Source organism: Loxodonta africana, chromosome 18, assembly GCF_030014295.1.
Source record: "Loxodonta africana isolate mLoxAfr1 chromosome 18, mLoxAfr1.hap2, whole genome shotgun sequence".
In the NCBI taxonomy this organism is placed as follows: domain Eukaryota; kingdom Metazoa; phylum Chordata; class Mammalia; order Proboscidea; family Elephantidae; genus Loxodonta; species Loxodonta africana.
The window spans coordinates 59,472,791-59,497,773 of record NC_087359.1 but is presented as its reverse complement, the minus strand read 5'-3'; the positions used below and the strand labels follow the sequence as shown (position 1 = coordinate 59,497,773).

At 38.3% G+C, this 24,983-nt stretch overlaps 1 protein-coding gene across 4 annotated transcripts in view; it reads right to left on the bottom strand.

Moving 5' to 3' along the window:
* Positions 1–5,423: 5,423 nt before the first annotated feature.
* Positions 5,424–24,983, bottom strand: part of NLK (nemo like kinase) — a 197,314-nt gene continuing 177,754 nt past the window's right edge. The window contains exons 8-12 of one of the 4 annotated variants that reach the window (XR_010318404.1): positions 22,495–22,581; positions 16,022–16,220; positions 15,028–15,121; positions 12,004–12,130; positions 5,424–10,885 (exon numbers count right to left, since the gene is read on the bottom strand). Coding sequence is in view for 2 of the 4 variants with exons in the window: in XM_003416833.4 (XP_003416881.1) it covers positions 12,076–12,130; positions 15,028–15,121; positions 16,022–16,220; positions 22,495–22,581 (435 nt within the window). In the remaining 2 variants the exon portion in view is untranslated. The other 3 variants (XR_002787404.2, XM_003416833.4, XM_064271461.1) reach the window with 3 other exon arrangements.

Here is a 24,983-nt window from a genome sequence, read left to right as displayed (position 1 = left end):
AACACTCGTCTGACTATGCGTCACAGTACATGCTTCCCACTAGCTCAGATTCCTTGAAAGACAAGGACTGGGCCTTACGTGTCTTTGTTTTGCTAACACAAAGCCAAGGCTTACTGATGAGTGAACTGATTATGAGTTAGATTTCTCTGCTGCTCGAAGACTGTCACCTCGTGCAATTCTGAAGGGAACTCTGGGTGCCAGTACAGCAAACCAATGTCGAAATGTAGGTATGTCAAGTTTCAAAAGGTTCTGATGCTAATAGAAAAAGACCTGGAAAGCTCTAGAATCAGCAGATGGCTTCACATCTCAAAGCCAAAACATTATATCTTCATTAACAAAAGCTATGTTAGGGGCATTGGTTGGTCAGTGGTAGAATTCTCACCTCCCATGCTGTAGACCCAGGTTTGATTCCTGGCCCATGCAGCTCAAGTGCAGCCATCACATGTCAGTAGAAGCTTGCCTGTTGTTATGATGCTGAACAAGTTTCAGCAGAGCTTCCAGACTAAGACAGACTAGAAGAAATGCCTGGTAATCTACTTTCGAAAATCAGCCAATGAAAACCATACGGATTCACGACAGTCTGATCCGAAACTTATCATGGAATGGTGCAGGACCAGGCAGTGTTTCTTTCTGTTATGCGTGGCCACAGCAGGGGGCTGTGTCGGAAGATTCAGAATGATTTATCAGTTTCACTGAGGTTGGGCTGTCTTGATGGACCACCTCTTCATGTCAAAGAAACTTCAAACCTGGCTGGAGGGGCAGAGCGGGTAGGGGGTTAATCCTGAAAGAAAAGGCTTTGTTTAGGTTTCGGATATTTTGTTCATCATGGATCTTTTTGCATTAGTTTTGATTTTTTTAAACCACCGTGTCAAAATAGTCTTTGATTACTAAGTTTCTTGGTGCTTATTTAAGTTTTGTGCCCAATGCGAGTGCCTCAATCTCTCACCCTAGTCCCAGCCCTGCTTGTTAGGAGTAAGTGACTTAAGGAGTCAGATTATAGGCCTGGGAAGCTAAGAAGCTGACGGACTTGATATCAGGGTAATAGGGAGATACTGAGAGTTCTTGAACAAGACAGTTTAGGATTAAGCTAGTGTTTCAGGAAGCGTCCAGGAGGACCGCAGTAGGGGAGGGGATGGAAGCAGATACTGGAATTTGTATATTAGATCGTGTGCTTCCAAAAGTTTGACAGTTAGAAAAGGAAAAGCTAGAGGTATCAGGGTCAGGCTTTTTCAAGATAGATGTCTCAAATACAAATGGTGGTGGAAGTATGGGGCCCATTTAATGGAACAGTTAACATAAAGGTGATCCAACTGAATGCAGAAATTATCGAACAATATCATTAATACCACATGGAAGTAAAATTTTGCTGAAGATAATTAAAAACTGTTGTAGCAGTACATCGACAAGGAACTGCCAGAAATTCAAGCTGGATTAGGAAGAGGACGTGGAACAAGGAACATCATTGCTGATGTCAGATCTTGACTGAAAGGAGAGTATCAGAAAGATGTTTACCTGTGTTTTATTGACTATGCAAAGGCATTCAGCTGTGTGCATCGTAACAAATTATGGATAACATTATGAAGAATAGGAATTCCAGAACACTTAATTGTGTTCTTGTGGAACCTGTACATAGAACAAGAGGCAGTTCAAACAGAACAAGGGGATACTTTGCGGTTTAAAATCAGGAAAGGTGTGTGTCAGGGTTGTATCCTTTCGCCATACCTATTCTATCTGTATGCTGAGCAAATAATCCGAGAGTCTGGACTATACGAAGAAAGCGGCATCAGGATTGGAGGAAGACTCATTAACAACCTGCAATACGCAGATGACACAACCTTGCTTGCTGACAGCAAAGAGGACTTGAAGCACTTACTGAGGAAGATCAAAGACAACACAGCCTTAACATGGGTTATACCTCAACATAAAGAAAACAAAAATCATCACAACTGGACCAAGAAGCAACAGCATAATAAACAGAGAAAAGACTGAAACTGTCAAGGATTTCATTTTACTTGGATCCACAATCAACACAACACCCATGGAAGCAGCAGTCAAGAAATCAAACGACATATTGTATTGGGCAAATCTTCTGCAAAAGACCTCTCTAATGTGTTAAAAAGCAAAGGTGTCACTTAAGAGGACTAAGGGACACCTGTCTCAAGCCATGGTATTTTCAATTGCCTCATGTGTACGAGAAAGCTGGACAATGAATAAGGCAGACTGAACAATTGATGCTTTTGAATTACGGTGTTGGCAAAGAATATTGAATGGACTGCCAAAAGCATGGACAAATCTGTCTTGGAAAAAATACAGCCAGAATGCTCCTTAGAAGGATGGTTGAGACTTTGTCTCATGTACTTTGGACATGTTATCAGGAGGGACCAGTACCTGGAGAAGGACATCATGCTTGATAAAGCAAAGGGTCAGCAAAAGAGAGGAAGACCCTCAACAAGATGGATTGGCACAGTAGCTGCACCATAGTCTTGAACATAGCAACAATTGTGAGGATGGTGCAGGACCAGGCAGTACTTTGTTCTATTGTACATAGGGTCGCTATGAGTTGGAACCAACTCAATGGCACCTACCAACATTATATACTAGAGGGTGGGTTGGCAAACTTTTTCTGTAAAAAGCCATATGGTAAATATTTTGAGCTTTGGGGGCCGAATATTCTCTGTAGCAACTACTCAACTCAGCCATTGGTCGTGTGAAAGCAGCTATAGACAATACATAAATGAATGAATGTGGTTGTGTTCCAGTAATACTTTACAAGAACAGGTGGTGGGCCACATTTGACCTGTGCAGGACTGGGCAGTTTTGTTCTGTTTACATGAAGTCTCCCTGAGTTCGAGGCTGACGTGATGGCAACTAACAACAGTATTCTTTTTAAAAGATTCCCACTTGCTTCCTTTAGACTGAATGTTGAAAAAATTCCCCCCTTTTCCATTGCCTGGATGGGATGTTATATACTCTAGTTCTATTATTTGTTATTCTTAAAATTTCAGATACATGTTTAACTTAAAGTCTTGATTACTACTGCTATTTACCTCCCAACCAATAGGACCTTACAATGCTTGACCTCCAATCACCCCTTCTGTCTTACATATTATTGTCCAGTTGTTTGCTTCAGTAGTACTCAAATGCCTTTGTTCATAGCCTCTAAAAGGTTTACAAACTAACTCCCTACCATGTTTTTAAATTGACATCTAAATACTTTTACCACAAATTTATCCAGTGGTTCCTGAATACCGTAGTGATTTATATCCTTCATCATTTATTTTTGAAACACATGTAACCTTTTCAATAACCGGAACTCTTATATTGTTGCTTTTCTTCTTGAGCTCACATTTCTGTTCCTTTATATCACCTTAGCCTATTGTAATGTATTTTATGCTTTTATGAAGACTCTGTCACACTTTCTGCAACAAAAATAATGTAATTGGAATTTAAGTTTCTTGTGATCCTAAGGCTCTAAGGTGTTAAATTCTCTGTATTGTTTTCGTTACAATTATCACTAGTGTATAACTGATCAAAAAATATACATTTTGAAAAATAACTCCCCAGCAATAAAAAGTCAAATTTTTATTGAGTCTGCATTTCTTTTAAGATAAATGGAGTTGCTCTTTCTCAGTTAGTTTATGTGTATATGGGAAATAGTATTCTTAGAATGAGATACGTTCCATCTACTACCAATTCTTGTCCTACTTTTATTTCACAGATGTAAATGCTGAGAGAACTTGTTTGTGGACATAAATACTTAAATGGGAATGGGTTTTGCTACACTGCTGCCACTGCAATCTTTGAACTCCTTCAGAGCTGTCGGCCAAAAATAACAGTGATTGGCCATAAAAAATATTTTTAATGAAAAATCATCTAGCAACTTGATGAGGTCATCCTCTAATTTTGTTGAAAGCAAAGGACAGGAAACCATCTGACTTGCAAAAGAATTTATTACCCAGTCATTTAAATGACTTAATCAAATTTGTTACTCTTGTTTAAAGGTCTCTTGTTTAACCTGATAAAATTAGAAAAGTTTGGTAAAATAGAAATATTGTTAATTTCATATTGCCGTTATAATTTTTTAAAATAATTTTAAAAATTTTATCTTTTGCTTTAAATATATTTTTGTCCGGACTTTGTGGCTGCAAATTCAGGCTAATTCTAATTATGGGAAATGTCTACCACGGAACATACCTGGAAAGTCCTCACTGGCAAACCAGTCAAAACAGATCTCCTTCTACTGGAAAAAAGGCTGGCTTCCCTTTATTCATGTCTCCCTAAAGGACATCTCAATTCTAAAGTCTAATTCTAAGATAGGCAGAGCTGTGCCATGAATTTGTTGCCTGGTGAAGCAGGTATCCCCAGTGTCAATATTTTTTCCTAATGCTCTCTGCATTACTTCCAAGGGGTTCTCTCTCCCAATGGTGGGATGTTTCAAATTGTCCCTTTACTTGCAAACCCAGGAGATTTCTTTAACACCCAGGATCACCATGCCATAGTAATATTCAAGATGTGTAAGAAGTATGCTTTTCTTTTGTAAAGTGAGAAAATGGTGATTGTGAAGGGAGAGGCAGGGAAGGAAAACCCTGAAGGAAAGGAGAATGGAGATAGAAGGAAACATTGAATTTGACCTCCTTAAAAACCCTTGCCTTCTGGAGAGTATGTACCTCTAGGGGTATGTGTATCCCAGCTTAAAGAATGCCCATGTATTGTATTTTACTCTGCCCCACCCCACTAGATATTATTATTGTTTTATATAGTGTCTGCCTAGTTTCCCCCACATGTTCACCAACTTCTTTATTCACCTTTCTTTCTTGCATTTGGAGATCTTCTTTTAGCTCTTATTTATCTTCTTCTTGAAGTACATCCTTTACAATTGCCTATGGTGAGAATCCTTTGATAGTAAACTTTGTTTTTTGAAACTATCTTTAAAATATGTCTTTGCACTTAAAAGGAGTTTACAATTAACAGTTATTTCCTCTCAAAACTTCGACTATATCATTCTCTTGTCTCTGGCTTCCATTGTTGCTGTTTGAGAAGTTTCAATTTGTTCTTTTTAATCTGTTTTTTTCTTTGCATTCAAGATCTCTGTTATTCTGTAGTTTCTCCATAATCTGTTACCTATCCTGCTTATGATTTGTTGTGCCTCCTAAATCTGATTCCTAACTATGATCAAATCTAGGAAATTCTATTATTTAATATTGCCTCTTTCCCACCCGTTATTGTCTGGAACTCCAACTTTAATACAGATAAGCCCTTTCTTGCTCTCTTGCATATCTCTTAACATTTTTTATGTTTGCCATGTTTCTGTGTATTTCTGCTGTATATGGGGTCATTTCTTCTCAAGTTTCAATTTACTTGTTTTCTTCAGCTGTGTACAATCTGCTGTTTAACTCAGCCATTCTGTTTTTAATTTCCATTACTTTTTTTTTTTTTGTCCATTTGTAGATGTTTTATTTTAAAATTTTGCCTCATCGTATTTCAGACTTTTATTCCTTGGTTGGCTTTTTGATATCTTAGTATTTGAAGCACAATCCTTTTATATTCTGCATCCAATACCTCTAAATTCTGAAGTACTTAGTTTCTAATTGTTCCTTAAGTATAGCGGCTTATTTCCTTGTGTTTTGTAATTTTGGATTGTGACCTCATCATTTGAGTGGGCTCCATTTATCGGAATCCCGTGAGGCCCAACGTGAGGCTGCATCAGCAGAAAAGGCATTTATGTCTGCTTCTGCCAGGCACACCAGGGCACTCCCAACTGACGGCTACTTTAATATCTTGGCTTGAGTTTCCCAGGTCTTGATGGTAATGTAAATCTGAACTCTAATGACATGCAAAGGGAAACTTGTGGTTAAGAATTCTTGTGGAAGGAAGAAGAAAAAAAAGAATTCTTGTGGGAGGCTTTTTTCCCCATCTTGAGGTCAAACTGTTAGAAGCTTCCAGGTAGATTTTTTATGTGCCATGTGGCTGTTACAAGCCCAAGTTCCAGGTTACTTCTTTAAGCCTCAGTTTCTTCATCTGGAAGATGGAGCTAATAATAATACCCACATTATAGGATCGTTGTAAAGTTAATATTTGTAAAGCATTTAGAGGAATGCCTGGCACATAAAAAAAACAACAAAAACTAAACCCAATGCCATCGAGTCAATTGACTCTTAGAGACCCTATAGAACAGAGTAGAACTGACCCATAGTGTTTCCAAGTAGTGGCTGGTGGATTCAAACTGCCGACTTTTTGATTAGCAGCTTGAGCCCTTAGTCTGGCACACAATTAATATTAGCTATTAGTTTTTTTTTTTTTTTTAATTAGTTACCTACTATTATTTTTGGAGTCATAGTGGTGCATTGGGTTTTTAGTGGTGCAGTGGCTAAGAGCTCAGCAAGTGGTTTGAAATAATCAATGGCTTCATTTCTTTTCACTTGGCTCTTTGTTTTTCGGTCCCTAAGGAATGCCATTTCTTTATTCAGCTCAGCTATTTAAGAGAATATTTATTATATTTTATCAGGAATTTCTAGGTGTTCAGTAATAAGAGTTTTCAGGCTATCTAGTCTTCCATACTGCTAGAGATAAAAGTTCAAATGATACTTTTTACTGTATTGAAAAAGATATATGAACATAACTGGCTGCAACAGCTTAACCTGATTCTTGACAGTTAGATGAAAGCATGGATACTGATGATTTGGTCATTTTATTACTCTTTATTTTGCCATAGGTATATGTATGTGAAGACATGTTAATTCTTAAAGTCCTTGGGTGATAAAATAATTGAAACTATCCAACAAGATATGCGTTTTGGCAGGCAGTATGAAATGGAAAAATATACACAAATGAGTAGATAGGGCCATATCTGGACCTCGCAAAAGTGTGTGTACTTAAATGATTTTTTCAGTGAAAAAATGGTTAGTTTCCTTTTTTTTTTTTAAAAAAAAGTGGTCTGAATACTGTATTTTAAGAAAATTTGCACCAAGACAGGAAATTTTAAAATATCTGTACTATTACACATATGAGCATTGGCTTACCCGGGGGAAACTGGTTAGTTGGTTCAACCTTAAATTATTTGTCTTTACAGAAAAAATTTCATGGCAAAGTGCAAAAACATGGATAAGGGGGAATACACTCAAGTTATATTTATTGTTCATTTTAATAATAAAAAAGGGGTTCAAATTAAAGCAATCAGATGGCTCTCTGTGTACTTGTGTGGAACAATCTATATATATGAAAGGAAAAAAGCAAGATGCAGGACAGTGTACATGTATTCTATCATTCACATAAAAAAGCACAAGCTTGATTACGTAGAGTATTTCTGGAATGATCCACAAAACTGGAAACGGTTTACATTTTGAATTGGTAATACATTCACATTTATGTATTACCAATTCAAAAAAATTAAGTTTTGAAAAAATGGCTTGCCAGATCCTCGTATATAAGAGATTTTTCTTTTGAAGGATAAACACTCTTAACAACTCTAAGGTAAAACTGTTTCTTTACAAAAAAGAAAGTAAATGATAAAACTGCTGTAATTAAGAACTGGATAAACACAGTTGCTTGTGAGAATGATGAAAACTTAGTAGTAGTACCAAAATAAATCAATCTTTGTTTACTCAGAACGCTTTGGTTTCTCTGAGACAGGAGAGTGACCACCGGATCAAAGACTTCTTAAGTCTGCTACATGACATAAACACTGACCTCTTAGCAAGAAGGCCCACTTCCCAAAGCATGCTACGAACAGTAACCTGAAAAACATTGGAATTTACCGCTTTTTCCCAAGTGTCTGGGCATTGTTCACACGCTGATAAAACTCTTAAGAAAAGTGTAGGGAAATAAAAGTTGCCACTTACGTGCTTGATTCTCAAAATATTTTATATTAAAATAGGAGAAACTGGATGTCCAATCCAATAAGTAAAATCAGTGTCTTCGATTCAGCTACAATTCCCAAAACAAAAAATAAGACTCAATAGCATCTAGCTCATTAATCGAGGAATTTTAATTCTGTTTTTCCTTTACAGTATGTCATTTAAAACATTAGCTTTATATTAAAATAAAAATATATTAAAGAAGAGAATGCAAAATATACGTGAATTTTGGAGTTAAGGTGGGAGTGTGGAGGACTCTCTTTCTCGCTTATGTAACTGGGTGGATGGTGAAGCTGAGGCCCAGGATTGAGGGTTGGGGAGTAGATGGAGTACTCTAATCTGAGTCATTGTCTTCCATCTCACCCACCAAAAAAAGAAAAACCTGGTATTGTGTTTCCAAGAGCACCACCTTGGTACCAGGTGCCAATGTGAACAGAGAGGGAGCTACAGCTTGGGCCAGCTCGCAACTCTGCTCGAGCCCCCCACCCCCTTCCACCATATTCATACCTCCCTTCTCTTCCATAATTCTGCATAAAATCCTAAGGATGACTTGGCCAGTTAAGCCTCAACCATTTGCTAGTCTGGGCTAGATCAGGAAGGGGAAAAGAAAAGAGCCAGAAGGAGGAACTGAGAAAAATGATTAAGAAATAGTAACAGTAAAGTTGTGGGGGAAGAAAATTATTTCATTATTGACATGTTTGAGGTTCCTATGAGATACCCAAGTAGAAATTTCCAGTTGGCACCTAGTAAAGAAATCTGGGCATAAAGATGAGAGATGCGGGTCATTCTCTTATGGTCATTGCGGCCATGGGGGTAGATGAGGTAGCCTAAGATGGCAGTGGATCTCAATCTTGACTGCATATTGGAATCAACTAGAGAACTTAAAAAAAAAAAAAAAAATACATATATATATATGTGTCTAATCCTTTCTCCAGAGATTCTAATCCAGCACTGGGAGTCCTAAAAGTCCTTCAGGCCATTCTAATGTGTAATGAAGATAATCCTTTCTCCAGAGATTCTAATCCAGCACTGGGAGTCCTAAAAGTCCTTCAGGCCATTCTAATGTGTAATGAAGATTAAGAACCATTAGTTTGAGTATGAAGAGAAGCCAGAAATGAAAAACACGAAGATTTGAGGATTACGTTCCCATGAGGGAGAGAGTTGTGGCCTGAGAAAAAGGGAAAAAAAGATTGGTAACACAGAGGCCAAGGAAAGACTATTTAACCCTTTTGTGCCCAGCAGTACAGCGACCATGAACTTCTTCAGCCTGGGAAGCTGCTGTACGACTGCATTCAATATTCTCAGCAGAGGCCTTTAGGACTGTTTGAAACCAAAGAAATGGACGTGCACTGTAAATTACTGTTTTTACAGGGAGTTATATGAGGTGTCTGAATTTTCGGTAGGAAAAATAGAAATTTTGAAAATTTTTATTTGTTACACATATGTGCCAGTAGATTCCGGTGGGGACTTGGGTATAACTAGTGGTACTTCATATGTACCACTCAACACTTTGTGTTGGCTTGTGGGAGGGGGCAACAATAACAAAATCCCTAATATCTACCAAAAATTCAGACACACTCAATGATTCAGCACGCTTCCATTAGTGAAAAGACTTGGTATCAACAAACACTCAAAGCAGAAAATAATTGGGTCACCAAAGGGTTAAGGAAGGAGAAGTAGCGAGTAGAATACTGCAAAGCAGACTCTAAAGTGCCCACTTACTGCCACGCTGTTCAGGCTTTACTAGTAAAGGGCAGCTTCCAGAGGACATGGTGATGTTCCTGAAGAGTTTAACACATGGCTCGGCATGGGATAAACACTCATCTTTTCCGGAGAGTTAATTAACACCCCCAGAGATCTGAGAGCACAGTAGGAAATAAGCTGTCTTAATTTCAAAACTGATGCAAACTTTGCATTCTGTTCTTCAATATAGTTTTATCTTAACATAAAAGTAACATTTTAAATGACATACTATAAAGGAAAAACAAAATAAAAATTCATTTCAAACCATATGAGCCACTACAAGAGGTTGTCTCCGTTTTCTGGGTTCTTAATGTATTATTACATACTTCATACTGCAATTAAACTGCAAACAAATTATAGTTGATTACAGTCCTGGCTTGTCCACACTAGCTTTAGAAATTCTACATTTTTGAAAATGGGATTCTTTGCTTAAAGAAAAAAAAAAAAAAGACGACTGACTGGATGAGAGAAGCTGAGGTCTAGAAAGACTTCTAAATTGTATATACAAATCATACTGTCTTTGACATCAGTTAACTAAGTTTTTAACCTGTTTTCTGGCAATCTAAGGTTTCTGCAGAGATTTTTAAAAAATACGTAAAACTTAGTTCCTCAAATATCAAAATGGAAATATAAATAGGGAAATGTCTCAAAACATTGCCAAGTCAGGAAACAAGCTGTACTGAAGAGGAAACAAAGGAAAGGAATTGAAATAACATAGATGACACATTTTTTTTCAAATGTCACATTTAATGTTTTCACCACTGTACTTCAAATCTACATTGTACAAAGTGACCAGTAAGTGTGCCATGGTAATTGACCAACCTCTGAGATTGTACCTTTCACACCAGTGTCTTCTTGGGCTCTTTTGATACTAAACACGTTTCTCATTCAAGTGAATTGAAATGCTTCAGTTGGGTTGATTCTCAGGAGCCTCATAAAAAAAAAACAAAGATATTGCACCATCTTTGTTTAGTAATTCAATGTTTGTTTCTTTCACAGCAAATAATTACTTCATTGAAGTTAAAACTTCCAAACATAACTTATTAATAGTCTTCAAATTCAGCTCAGATCACTCAAGATGAAAATCTCTGCTAAATACAGATAACTTACAATAACTTTAACAGTTAATTGTCCATAACACACACCAAGGTTTTTTCCTAGACCAATTTTAAGACGATCCATTAGTATTCCTTGTACAGGTGAAAAACGATCTTCAATTTTCTTGTCTTTTTTTTTTTTTTAATATAAAAGTTGGAAGGGACATTCAAGTTTCAAGTCTCCACACTGAACTTAAAAAAAAAAAAAAAATAACCATCATCAGCATGTGGAGGTAAACAAGCCAAGTTGTATAACTCCAGGAGGTAGAGGCCTTCAATTTGTATTCATATATACATATGCACAGAAGAATTCAGTGTTCCAACAGAAAAAAGAAATTTGTCAAAAAGTAATAAGTTATTTACTACTGTGACATTTCAAGACTCCCACAGCTTTGCCTAAGGACACAAACACATTTGACATATTTCCCTATGTGCCTTTTTTTTTCTTTTTGTGACTTTAATTTTTTTTTTAATTTGTTTTTGTCTTTTTTTTTTTTCAAAATTTTTTTTTTTTTTTTTTTTTAACTGTCCAGTGCAGGAAAAGTCTCACAAAATTTCACAGACCTAAAATGTGCAAGCTAGTTCTCTCTCTATACAGCAATGTTAGGATTCTTTTTGAAATTAGCCCAGAAATGAATTATTTACACACATGAAAGATGCATGCCTTGGGGTTCTTTTATGTAAGAAAGAGCAGAAAAACTTCTAATAAAAATAGATTAAATATATATATATATATTTATACTGGGTAAGGAAAAAAAAAAGTTTAGTCTCTCCTAGTCACAAACTCATTCTCTCTACCCACAACATTTGATTTTAGACAGCACACATCACCGTCACAGCTCTAATGAAGCTAATTATAGGGCTTGATCATTAGGTGGCATGCCCCTACCCCCTACCCCCAAGGTGCAGCCACGATCAGCTCACGTGGCTCCATGATTGGTCGCAGGCAAAGTCTCTAGATTCTTTAGTTTTAGAATACCCCAAATCTTCAGGAATGGCTCAAATATCAAAACGTATGACTGTCCTGTGTGTGTGTGTGTGAACAACCTCACTTCATTAAAAAAAAAAGAAAAACACAAAACCCCAAACTCCCAAATTTGGTTCAATTCTCTTCTGTTCTGAGGTGAGCCATAACAGCTGCACTGAATTCATAAAACATGTGCAACTCTGGGTAAAATATGTTTCTAAAAGCACAACCACTTTACAAGATTAAAAGTCTAGTAACATTTCTAAATATTATTCATATCATACAAGTAGTGGTTGTTAATTTAAAACTTCATTAGTAAAATTACAGTACAAGCATGATTAACCTCCAGAATTGCAAATCCCAGACTCCAGTGGAAAGCTACATTACATCTTCAGTAGTACATTATCTTCCACCGTCACTCCCACACCAGAGGAGATGGGGGCATCTCAGACGGCTGAGCAACAGTGGAACTAGGAGAAAAAGGACACGATGAAATTAGGTGGAACGCCACAATGCGCCAAAGGGCAATTCACTACTGCTTGTTTTCTTCTCTTCCTTTAAAAAAACGGTAAAGTTATAACGATTCCTGGATTTTCATTTAGCGTCTCTAAAGTGAAACTTGTTCCAAATCATTAGTGCAGGATCCGTATCTACAGTGAGGCAATATGGTACAGCGGCTAATACACGGGCTTGGAAACCACTTGTCATTTACTAGTTGTGTGACACTGAGCAAGTTCTTTAACCTCAAATTTCCTCATTTGAAAAGGGACAATGCTGCCTACCTCACAGGATATTGCACGGAATACATGAGATAATGTATATAAAGTGATTTGTACAGTGTCTACTACTACATAGAGTAAATGGTAGCTATTAGAAATAATATCATCTACAAACAATCAGGAAAATAACCTTAAGGGATGCAGAATTATCCATTTAAATATAGCCTCTCAAAAGACAGTGACTTTAATTGGTGACCTATTTTGAACAAGCCTCCTAAGAGTCTTCTATCAAATTTTGAGTAGAACAAATATATTATCAGTTGCTACCCCACCTCCCATGTGTCTGTCTAATGTTGCTAACTAGATTATAACTCCTGAGGGGTGTGTGTGTGGAACTGCTTTGCTTCCCCAGGGCCCAGGATAAGGAATGATTTGCATCTGAGAGGTGCTAAAGCACCCAATGCCTGAGTAACTGGCTCTGAGAGGAAAACAGTAAAACAATTTATAACCACAGGGAAGTAAAAACGTAACTTAATTTTTTTATACAGAAAAATACACAACAAAAATGAAAGCCACCTGATTTAAAAATTCTAAACAAAAAATCTTGACTTTGGTTCAATATATTCAATCAAGGATATTAAAAGGGAAGTGAGGGGAAGGGGTGAAGAAGAGGGAAAAAGGACAGGCTGAGAAGAAAAGGGGAAGAATGTGTCCGTTATCAATTCATTGCTTCACAGATTCAAATTCACCTTTCTTTGCCCTATTTTGTGATACCAGAGCCAGACCCCCTGTACACATTTCGCCTTTGCCACCTGGTGTGATGCTACCTTTTGTCAATAGAGGGCGCTGGAAGGGCACTGCAAAGCCTAGCATTAGGAAAAAGCTTCCCTTGCTGGTTAGGTTGTGCTTTTTGATCCTTTGGCAAGTTTCTCTGCAATCCGGCAGGGCCTCTTCAAAGGACCAGTTCCACACCTTTGGCAAGTTTCTTCACCACCCTCAGGCTGTGTGTTCCTGTGGCAACCCTGGTTGGGTTGAGGGGACTTCTAAGTTCTTAACTAATTCCTTGCTCACTCTCCCCAGCATAAAGAGAGTAGCTGCTCTCTGCAATTGTTACTTCAGGAACTTCAGGATCCTTTTTATCCCTTTTAGTAGTTAATCACTTTTTCCTAGTGAATAATTCTTGCTATTAAATTTTCCCTGTTCATATTACTGGTGTGGCTTCTTTCTGCTAACTGGACCCTGACTGGTATAGGAATTAGGAGAAAAGAGATCAAGAAAAGGAGAGAACAAAGACCAGGATCCAAAGTAGGTTAACAGTTCTTTAACCAATAAACCTGTTGTTTTGCCTCTGAATAGGCCACACCAGCAGTCCACCTGTAAGGAAATGATTTTCTTGCTTGCAGTTATTAGTATAGGGGCAGGGATGCGGTAGGACCCGAGATGACCTAACTCCAGGGCAGGTGGCTGCTATATCCTGGTGCGGGGAGGGTTCCCAGGTACACATCAGACAGCACAGTGGTCGCCTGGGAAAAACATCTACCTCAGCACCCGCAGTGAACTGGCATGTTCTCTAGACAGTGTATACTGATGCTTAGATTTTTAATACACCTACTCCTCACTTATCCACTCTCTCCTTATCCGACATTTCACACGTAAACAACGGTAAAAATTCAACTATCCGATTATTAATGAAGCAGTGGGGGTGGCGGCAATGGCTGCAGAGCATCCCCTCCCTTGAGGTGGCCTCTGGGAAGCTGGACCCTGCTGCCCCATGCTCTTCACTCCCTCCTGCTGGTGGGGGCGCTACATCCAGCTGCTGTGGGGGGCAGGGCTGGCCTACTCCTAGGCCACAGCCTCCCCGCAGGTAGGCAGCACCGAGCCAGCAGAAGCCTGCTCTAGGTTCCCAGTTCCTATGCTGCCTGAGGTCCTGCAGCTCAAAACTGCTGTGGGGTGGGGAGGAAAGAAAGAGGCATCAGAGAGGGTTTGAAGAAATGTCTGCAAATTTAATGACATCCCAAAGTGAGCGGAAGTGGGCCTGAAGCCTCCCTCTTGGTGGGGCCAGGTGTGGAGCCAGGCTCCCAGGGCTCTTGCAGGAAGCCTTGAGCCTTGGTGACTCGCCAGGCCCAGAGGGCAGGGCAGGCTCCTGGATCCTGAATGCAGGGCTTGCAGGGTAAAAGTGAAGCCCTGACTCAGCACAGGAAGAAGGTGAAGTGGACCTTCTAGTCAGTCACATAGCCTGGCTTTATCCAGCTTGGTCTCCTCCAAGCCTCCTTCTCCGCAGAGGAATAATCACGGTGAGGAGCACATGAGTAAATCTTAGCTGTTATTATGTCTACATTTTCTAAATAAAAAAAATCAGACAAATGGATGGTATGAAAAGAGAGACAAAAAAAAAAAAAAAAAGCCTCCATTTTTGTACAAGGCAGGTTTTCGCATTAACGACCTGTCTTTGGAACCTAACCATGTCAACAAGTGAGGAGTGGGTGTATGCTTTTGACTAAAGCCAAAGCTCGTAACGGAAATTTTCTGTTGGACCTTTTATCTGTGCTATCTACTCTGAATAAAAACGGAAATATGCTGAACAGCAAAATCAAAACGGCGTCCTTTTAATTCTACCAGCAGTGTTAGAGCCACATTCATGTAGTTACCTAATAAAGCTCTTAAAAGCAGCAGACTGAGGGTTGATGCAGAGAGGCACTCTGTTTCCTTTCTGCTGTTCCAGAATGAACTGGTGAATAATTTCTGTGGAGAAAACAAACATCATGTAATCCTTGTCCATCTGTAGGCCTGGAAGCAGTGGATTCCACTAACTCTAGCCAGCATAAACAGCATTTCCTGCTGGTTTCGTTAAACACACAAGTCATCTATCAGGCAGAATTCAGGTGAACTTTCCTGAAACCAAAATGACAGCTGTTGCCAAGCACAGGGAAAAAAACCCCTCAAAGGTGGCATAACACCGATTGGAAGCCCGTCAGTAAGAAGGGTAGAATGGTTGATAAATTTGAGGGTGACTCCTCAGGATTGGCACAATGAGTGATTACTGTCTTTTTTAAAAAATCACTTAAAAACCTCAGGTGGTGTTTAAGTACACAGCTCTGGACTGGTTTCTTTGGGGATCTCTTCTAAGATATCTTAGAGTAGATGCATTCAGAATTTTGGCTGTCAGTAACCCCCATTCCACCCCAATATGAGATTACATCAGGACATTTTACAATGGCAAACTGCCAGAAGTTTCTTTCTCTTATCATTATCCAAGAAATGATTCCTTTTAGTGAATCTTCATCCTTTTTTAAACTTTGCATGTTATATAAAAAAGAATTCCAATATATTTCATTCAGTGATATCATATTGAATGAATACACATTAAATATATTTTGATTCACACTCACTAAATAAGTCATCTTTGAAAACAAGAATATACATTCCTCTGCCTGACTTTCACCTGGATGTAATATTAAATCAGCATTTTTATAACGCTTACAGTTTTCGCATATATGCCCTGGACAAACAGCTACATACAAGGTTATAAATTAAATATATACAGGAACTTTGGTCACCATCCAGATCTCAGGCCTTCAGGACCAAATAATGGAATATGCTACTAGTCATCCTGCCTGGCCAAAGACCAATAGAGATACTCACCTTTCACCTGTCGAACAGAACTGAGGTTCTTCTCAAAAGTGTCATCAAATTTGGGATTGGTGACGGGCTCAAAGTCACTGGTATAAACTCTTCCAGTAGAGGTGGAAAAGCAACATTTACACATACATGTGTGATATCGTAGTCGCCCTTCATCTAGGTAGGGGTGGGCTAAGGCATCCTTAGCGGATATTCTTTTGGACTGAAATCAAATTTAGAGACCAGCACATCAACATTACAGATAAACATGACTGTCCACACAGGATCTTTCACAAGACACAGTAACTGCTTTCCACAGCTCATATGTAATTTACAGCACATCCTATGTAGAGAGGGATAACTGAATTTAGAGGTGGATAACATAACAGCAGAGGGAGCACCTGACTTAGGACGGCAAACCCGTTACCATCTACCACCATAAAGCACCGAGAAGTGCTTTCCCACTAAAAATCTGAAAAGTTCCTACCTTGAAATGGATGTATACAGAGGAAAAAAGGACAAACATCATGACATTTAAAAATGCAGTGCTTTGAAGGGGTAAGTTTACATTCTAAGTAACAGCCTGTATTTTCTAAATATGTCCCAGCATTTAGAAGAGATTATGGTGGCAATTTTAAAAAGCTCCTTGAGACTTTTCTTCTTTTAGAATACCAAACATAAGGCCAAAGCATATCTAGAAGCTGGTGGAGTGAGCAAGACAGCATGTAGTGGTCTGAATGCCATTTACTGATACCCAGCTCAGTCTGAATATCATGGAGTCTAGTCCATGCCTGTGGTTTCCTGGCACTTTGGATCAGAATACCTGATGTACTAGTTTCAGGTTTCATAAACCATAAATATTTTTTGAACTCATTATTTCATTTAAAAAAATTTGAAAAGTGCCCCCCTTTTTAGCTCAGTGGGCTGAGAGAAAGTAGCTTTTAAAGGATGTAAAGAGGGACTCAACTGTAGAGAGAACAAAAACTGACACTTGCCTTACAACATCATGCATTTCACATTACACACCACACACACACACACACACACACACACACACGACCTCTTTGTACTCTTAAATAAGCTAAAAATAACTGGGTCATCCTGACTGGTTCTGATCCCTCAAAGAATAAAATGTTAAATATTTTCCATTAAGCCTGGATCCCCTAAAAAACCATTTTATCTCTGATTTTTGCTATGCCGACGTTAAAAGGCATGTAGTGAACTTTATTCACAAAAGAAAGCTGCTGTTTATTCACCAGAAACAGACTTGATAAACTTGTTTTTTTTCTTTTAATACCTGCGTGGTTTGTATTTGGTGACGTAGCCTTTCTGGAGTTTGACTTCCTTGCACACTCCTGGCCAGTAAACTTTTTCTTTCCTTTTTTTAAATAAGCCTGAGTCTTCCTTGGACTGCCATTTCTGGAGGTTCCCCTGGGATCAAGTTCTACCGTAGAAGCCAAGAAAATATGAGTAGGCTGACAGTCCTCCCCACCCAGCCCTGGGCCCCTCTGGTCCTCTCAGCTGCCTTCCCCTTAGTTCCGTGGGTCAGTCTCACGTACTGTGATTGAGTGCTCTGGTTTTTGCACAGTAAATCTGATTCTTGCTGATCTACTTCTGTTTCCAACTGAGCATGCCTGACTGTGTCCACATTGGTGGCACCCAATGATGGAATCTGGGTTTTAATTTTATCATCTGACCATTTCTGTCAAGTGGCAGATGACAGAGATTGGGTCCCTGTCAGCTGCCACCTGCAGCTAGAAATGGGTTCCCGGGTAGCTTTCTTTGTTTATTTGAGAATTCTAACAAACCTGTTGCTGTCAAATTGATTCCGACTCACAGTGACCCTATAGGAGAGAGCAGAACTGCCCCATAGGATTTCCAAGGAGCCACTGGTGGATTCAAACTGCCGACCTTTTGGTTAGCAACCGAACTCTTAATCACTACACCACCAGGGCTCCGAGGATTCTGATATTTCCTGAAAATTTGAGAATGCAGGGTTGGAAAGTTTTTGGTGTTTTCCTAACCATTAATATAGCCTGGTCTGTGTTTGTATTTTGTGTGTACACCAATATGAGTTCCACTAAAGTGTTTTACTTAAGAGAAGCTTTTGAACAAAAAGTATACCAAATTCCTGGCTGCAACGGTCAGCTTTCTTTTATTTCTCTAAACAAATCAATGGTTCCTTAAACAATTAAAAATTTTAGGACCCCTGAAGGCATAGTGGTTAAGAGCTATGGTTGCTAACCAAGAGGTTGGCAGTCTGAATCCACCAGCCACTCCTTGGAAACCCTATGGGGCAGTTCTACTCGGTCTTATAGGGTCACTATGGTTGCAATTGACTCGACAGCAACGGGTTTGGTTTTCTAGCCCATCTGGAGCAAAGGAGAATGAACAAAAACAAAGAAACAGGCAAGGTTAGTCCAAAGGACCACTGGACCACAACTGCCACAGCCTCTACCAGACGGAGTCCAGCACAACTAGATGGTGCCTGGATACCATCTCTGTCTGCCTTGACAGGGATCACGATAGAGGGTCCCAGACAGAGCGGGGGTAAAAATGTAGAACAAAATTCTAGCTCACAAAAAAAGACCAGACTTACTGGTCTGATAGAGACTGGAGAAACCCTGACAATATGGCCCCCGGACACCCTTCTAACTCAGTAATGAAGCTCACCCTTCAGCCAAAGATTAGACAGGCCTATAAAACAAACGATAACACACATAGCTCAACAATGTATACGAGACTAAATGGGCACATCAGTCCAAAAACCAAGACGAGAAAGCAGGAAGGGACAGGAAAACTGGATGAATGGAGGTGGGGAACCCAAGGTCAAGAAGAGGAGAGTGCTGACACACCGCGGGGTTGGTAATCAATGTCACAAAACAATTTGTGTATCGTTTAATGAGAAACCAATTTGCTCTGTAAACTTTCACCTAAAGCACAAATAAAAAAAAGTTTTAGTATCTCTTATTACATAAGGAGCCCTGGTGGTACAAACGGTAAAGTGCTCAACTGGTAACCAAAAGGTTGGCAGTTTGAACCCACCTAGTGGCTCTGCGGGACAGACTTGGTGATCTGCTTCCATAAAGATAATGGCCAAAAAAACTCTACGGGGCAGTTCTGCTCTGTCACATAGGGTCACTAAGAGTTGGCAGTGACTTGATGGCACCTAACAACAAAAACATATAACTATATAAGAAAAAGAGGCCATGTGATATTCCTATGCAAGATGATTCTTTGGATGAATTACAGGTAGTACTCGACTTACGTTCCAATGACTCATTTGTCAGTTCTAATGTAAGTCAAATATCTCATTTTTTAGTTTCACTGCTGTCTTTTATTATCAGTATCTTTATAAATCTTTATAAATCTGATCTTTATTTGTCTTTGGGGGCTGGCATAAGAATGATAACATCGACAAACTACGCATTGCAACACTGGATGTAGTACATTTACTAACGATAGGATATAAAAAACAAAAAACGATGGTTGTAAGTGCTGTTCATCATAACTCGAATATGTTGTAAGTTGGGGATTACTTATAGTCTGATTTAATACAGTCGTGAATCAACGTTCACGATACGTTCTGTTAAGTAGGATGTTATGTGGTTTGGAAGTTGTGTAAACATCGTTGTATACATCCAACTTACAGGTTATGAACATCCAACTTACATACGACCCGTAGTTATGAACCAATCCCAGTAAAGTCTATTAAATTAAAAATTTGAGGTACATACAGTAGTTTGTAATAACAAATGGGCACTACTTTGTGATGTGCATCAAATTATTATTATTGTTGTATTATTATGTTAGATGTTTTAGTGTATCTATGTTTCTTTCATGTTTTTTATGCATAGGAAGGTACACCATATGCTAAGACAAACATTTGAATAACTGATGTTAGATGTGAACTGCACCTGTTTCGACTTACATACAAATTTGACTTAAAGACAGATTTAGGAATGGAACTCGTTTATAATCCAGGGACTGCCTGTATAACCTTATGGGACCATGGACATTTATGTGGCTGGGCGTTGTCCAAACACATTATGTGGTACATGACTACAGTTGTGAATTAAAAAAAAAACTGTCTTCTTCCATATTTTACTGCCTTGCAAAAATAACGCTAGCGCAATATTCTAGCTTATACATGTTTTTTATTTGTTTTCTCACAAAAAGCCTAATTATTTTCAATTTCTTTCCTATGAGTTTTATTGGTCAGATAAACTAATATTTTGTCTAAGATTATAAAATTGCAAAATTATGTGTTCAACTAAATTAGATGAATGGTATTAGGCAGTGCGCTTCTAAAAAAAATTAGATTTTATAATGCTATACATAAATCATAAGGACTTAATGTATCAACGTAAATTTTTATTTCCTGATTTTCAGGTAACATTAAGACCTTACTAATGTTAATTTGGGAGCCCTGGTGGTACAGTGGTTAAGAGCTTGGCTGCTCACCAAAAGGTTGGCAGTACGAATCCACCGGCTGCTCCTTGGAAACCCTGTGGGACAGTTCTACTCTGTCCTATAGGATTCGCTATTAATCAGAATCAATTCAACGGCAATGGGTAATATTAATCTGAGTTAATAAACATTCTTTGGCTACCTGGACCACATAATTTTGATATATGTAAGCTCTTCATTAGCCATCAATAAACAGTTTTAAAAAGATACGCAAGTTTTACATGAAGTGTTTTTTTTAGAGAATGTTAAAGAATGTGTGTTAACGGTAGGAAATGTGTATCAAAGGCAACTGACGTGTTTTTGTCAGTGGAAAAAAGTGAATAATTATGTCTAAAAGTAAAACTTTTCTGATTGTGCTAGAGTATGAAAGAAGCAATAAAATGTATTAAGGTCCATAGGTGATGTTAATGGTTTGTCCTTGAGTGCTAAGCTAAAGGTTTGCAGTTTGAACCCACCCTGTGGTACTCTGGAAGAAAAGACCTGGTGATCTGCTTCCCTTTAAGACAACAGCCAAGAAAACTCTATGGGGTGGTTCTATTCTGTAACACATGGGGTTGCCATGAGTTGGAATTGACTTGATGGCAACCAATAACTTACTATTTTAAAAAATACTGCCTGTAATTATCTGCTGTCTTTAGATACTTCTGACTTATATTCATACTCATACCTTGATTGCCTTATACTCATACCTCATATTCATACTTTACCTCCTCTGACAACACTTTTTGATTTGCCTTGCCTAAATTCAGAATAATTCAACCACAGTTGAGTTTCCTGGAAGGCTACTGTATAACAAAAAGCTTTATTCCTCGACCTTATAAAAGGAGGGATACTAAAAATAATTAGAAATGTTTGATATTCTCCAAATATATGATTAGTCCAATATTATCATGAAAACTGTCCTGTTTATATATTAAAAACCCAGTGTTCCTAGGATATTTATAAATAAGTGAAACGTATTAATGTAATTATACCATGTACTTTTCAGGTTAAAAGAAACATATTCATGTTTCAATCAGGTACACAGATTGACATAACTGTCAATAAATTAGAAAGAAATAATTTCTAGGTTTAAATACAATTGTCACTTGGTGACATTTACAATATATTTTATGAGATAAATTAAAGGCCCTAGAGATTTGTTTCATCTCTTTACTATTTCAAGGTAATAACTCATTAAATCTTTATAAACTGATTATTTATTACAACTCATCCTTTCTAATATTATTATAATAAAAGAACCAGAGCCCTTTAATCTTATCACCCTCTGGTGGTTAGTCTTTATTCTGAGATCTAAAGATACTTACTACCTTTGTGAATTTGATAACCGTGTGAGAAAAGCTGCTGTCTTCTCATCGTGAACAGACCAATGTAGACTTTCTCTCTTCAATAATTTTGCGGGTTCTTTTTCCCTTTAAATACCTGTCGTGTTTTGTATTTGGTGTGCCAGTCCTTTTGAATTCTGACTTCCTTGTATCACGGCATGTGAAATTTTCTTTCCTTGTCTACATGCTTCCATTTTTAAGTCTCCCTTTGATAATAGTTACTGGCACAGATGTGAATAATAAATATTCTATCAATAAATTAATAAATGAAGAGCTGAACGTATAGTGCAATTTGTAGAATATCCCAGGAGAGTAACAAGTCCAGAAATGGTATTTGGAAAAGCTACCATCTCAACAACCCAAAGACAGAACATTTCCTTATGGGATATAATGAGCAGATTTTTTCAAATAATCTTAAACTTGTTTTTTCCACTGATTTAACTTGGTGTCAAACTCCTTTTATGAATTTCCAGATAAATAAGAAGAATGGTACAGTTCCTTATTTCTCTTCAGCTAGACTCTCACATGTTAATCATCAAATGTCTGAGTGATGAGTGAGCATGAGACACATGAAGCTAGGGGTTGAGGTTTATTTTTTGAAAAGTCATTATTTACATTACTCATCTAATCAAAACCATGATGTTTCTCTTAGAACACATGTATCTTTAATTCATTAAAAAATAATAAACAAACACTACTTACTGGATCAAAGACCAACATCCTGCAAAGGAGATGAACAGCTTCATGTGTAGCCTGGCTAGACAGGGTATAAAGTACAGGAAGAGATGGCTGTGGGAAAAAAAAAGAATGTCAAATATTTGAGTCTTTGTGTAAGTAGATAGGTAATACAGCCAATTTATGACAAGATAAGTACCCGCCTCAGAGGAAGAATGTGCACAGGGAACTAGTTTTCCCCTTGCTAACCAATCTTCAAAAGCAACAATTGTCACTGACTTCCAGTAACATATCTTAGACTGCATGATTACCCACTGGAGGCCAGAGCACAAAAGAGCCTAGGAAAAATGAAAACTAATCCTGTAAAAACAGTGCTCCTGTTAGGCTTATACCTTAAATACTTTTGGCAAGAAGGGAAACATGCCTAGGGGTAGGAGAAAAAAGACCCTGGCCATCTGTAAAGTAAGTATGTGAACTGTCTTACAGTAACATGACCATAATGTTGCCAAAATACTAATTTGAGAGAAGCACACAGGTATAGGATACTCAAGAATTTATCAAATCTTTTGAGAAAGTGTGCTACTGCTTTTTGCTGGTTTCATCTGAATTGCCTTTAGCATTGATTTCTCACTGAATAACTGGCAGGCACATCTACATGACCATATCTAAGGCCCTGAACTGGGGCAGGGAGATGGCTTTGATGACCTGAGAAGCCATAGAGCTTATAAAGCTTCTATTTCACTGCTTGAAGAGTCAGGGGATATAGCAGGTGGATGGCATCATTGCTCTCTCAAACAACTATACTCTTTACTTCTAATATTGGAAAAGGAGTCCCTTGGTTAAGTGCTGACTACTAGTCAAAAGTGGTTTATACCCACACAGAGGTGCCTGGGAAGACAGGCCTAGTGATCTGCTTCTGAAAGGTTACAGCCTTGAAAACCCTATGGAGCAGTTCTACTCTGCACACATGGGTCACCATGGGTCAGAACAGACTCAAGGGCAACTAATAACAATATAGGAAAAGAAGAATTAAGGAAGGTGACGAAAAAACGTTTGGACACCCCCTTTCTTCTACTGGCTTAATACGACCTTTGGTAGTAAGGTTTTACCTGAATCTTGGAAAGTTCTACATGTATGGCCAAATTATTTCTGGTTTGATTTTCATGACATTCCATTTTTTAAGAGAAACCAATCCCTTAGTGGGGTATGTGGTTTACTCAGTGGCTTTTATAACTGACTTCTACTTAAAATCTTTCTGTGGCCAGATAAGTTTGCTAGGTCAAAGTCTACGAAAAAAATCAGCTCAAATAACAACAAAGACAAAGCCTGGGTTTAAAGAAAATAACCTAACGTCAGGGGTATTGACCTTCACCATGCTCTGGAAAGTGGAAGATGCACAGAGCTGCACACATTTTATCTGGATCTGATCCCTTCCTATTAAATCAAAGGACTTCATATGCCCTCGGCTTCTCAGGGATTTCTGATAAAACTTTGAACTTTTAGGTAATAATCTCAGAGTAGAGCAGCATTTCATAGCTCCCTGGGACTCCCGGTTCATATGATGATCAAATTGCTTCATTATGATTATACTACAATTCTAGGTTTGTGAGAAAACGCACAAGGAGAGTTTTCAAAATGCATGTGAACATGGTGAGATCGTCTTTACCTGGTCTGCTCTCTTCTGCAGGCAATGCTCTTCACAACATTTTAGAGTCAGGGAATTTACATATTGTTACTACATCACTATAGTCTATTAATAGGAGGGAAGAGGTGTGTGTGTGTGTGTGTGTGTGTGTGTGTGACAGAGAGGCAATATGTGCACGGGTTTCAGGGTAGAAGTGGACTATTTGAACAAACACTATTATATTATTAATTCTGAAGTAAACTGGAAGCAACCCTTGGAAACTCTTACATATTTCCTGTTTTTTGTCTTATACTTTGAGTTGTTGGTCTATGAAAAATCAAAATATTGCAGAAAGAAAAGCCACTGACATTTGAACTCTTGGAGGCCAGAAAGGAGTACCGTAAACAGCGACATAAGCAGGCCTCATGCTCATCAGGCTTCTACAACACCAGGGAACACGAGACGCAGACACTACAAGCAAAACATTTACTTGTATCTTGGTCACAGCCTCAGTCTTGCTAACTTGCTATGACAACCACTAACACCAAGTTTTTACGTATCTGCCTCCTTCCAACAAAAGCCACATAGGAAAGACCAACAAAAACAATGCTGACAAGACACTCAGAATTGTCAAGAGGCAATTATTCACCATGCAGTTTTCTTCAGGATCAAGGAGTAACAGAGATAAGTTTAGATTGCAGTTCTAGTTCTGTCTTGCCACTAACTAATTAGACATATCAGTATCTCTGGACCTCACTATCCTTAAGTACAAAATGAGGAAGTTGTACTAGATAATCTCAGAAGACTACTTCAGTTCTAAAATTGCACAAGACTCAATAGGATTACCACAGATAAAAAGCATTAAGTGCACAGAACCCATACATAGGTGGCA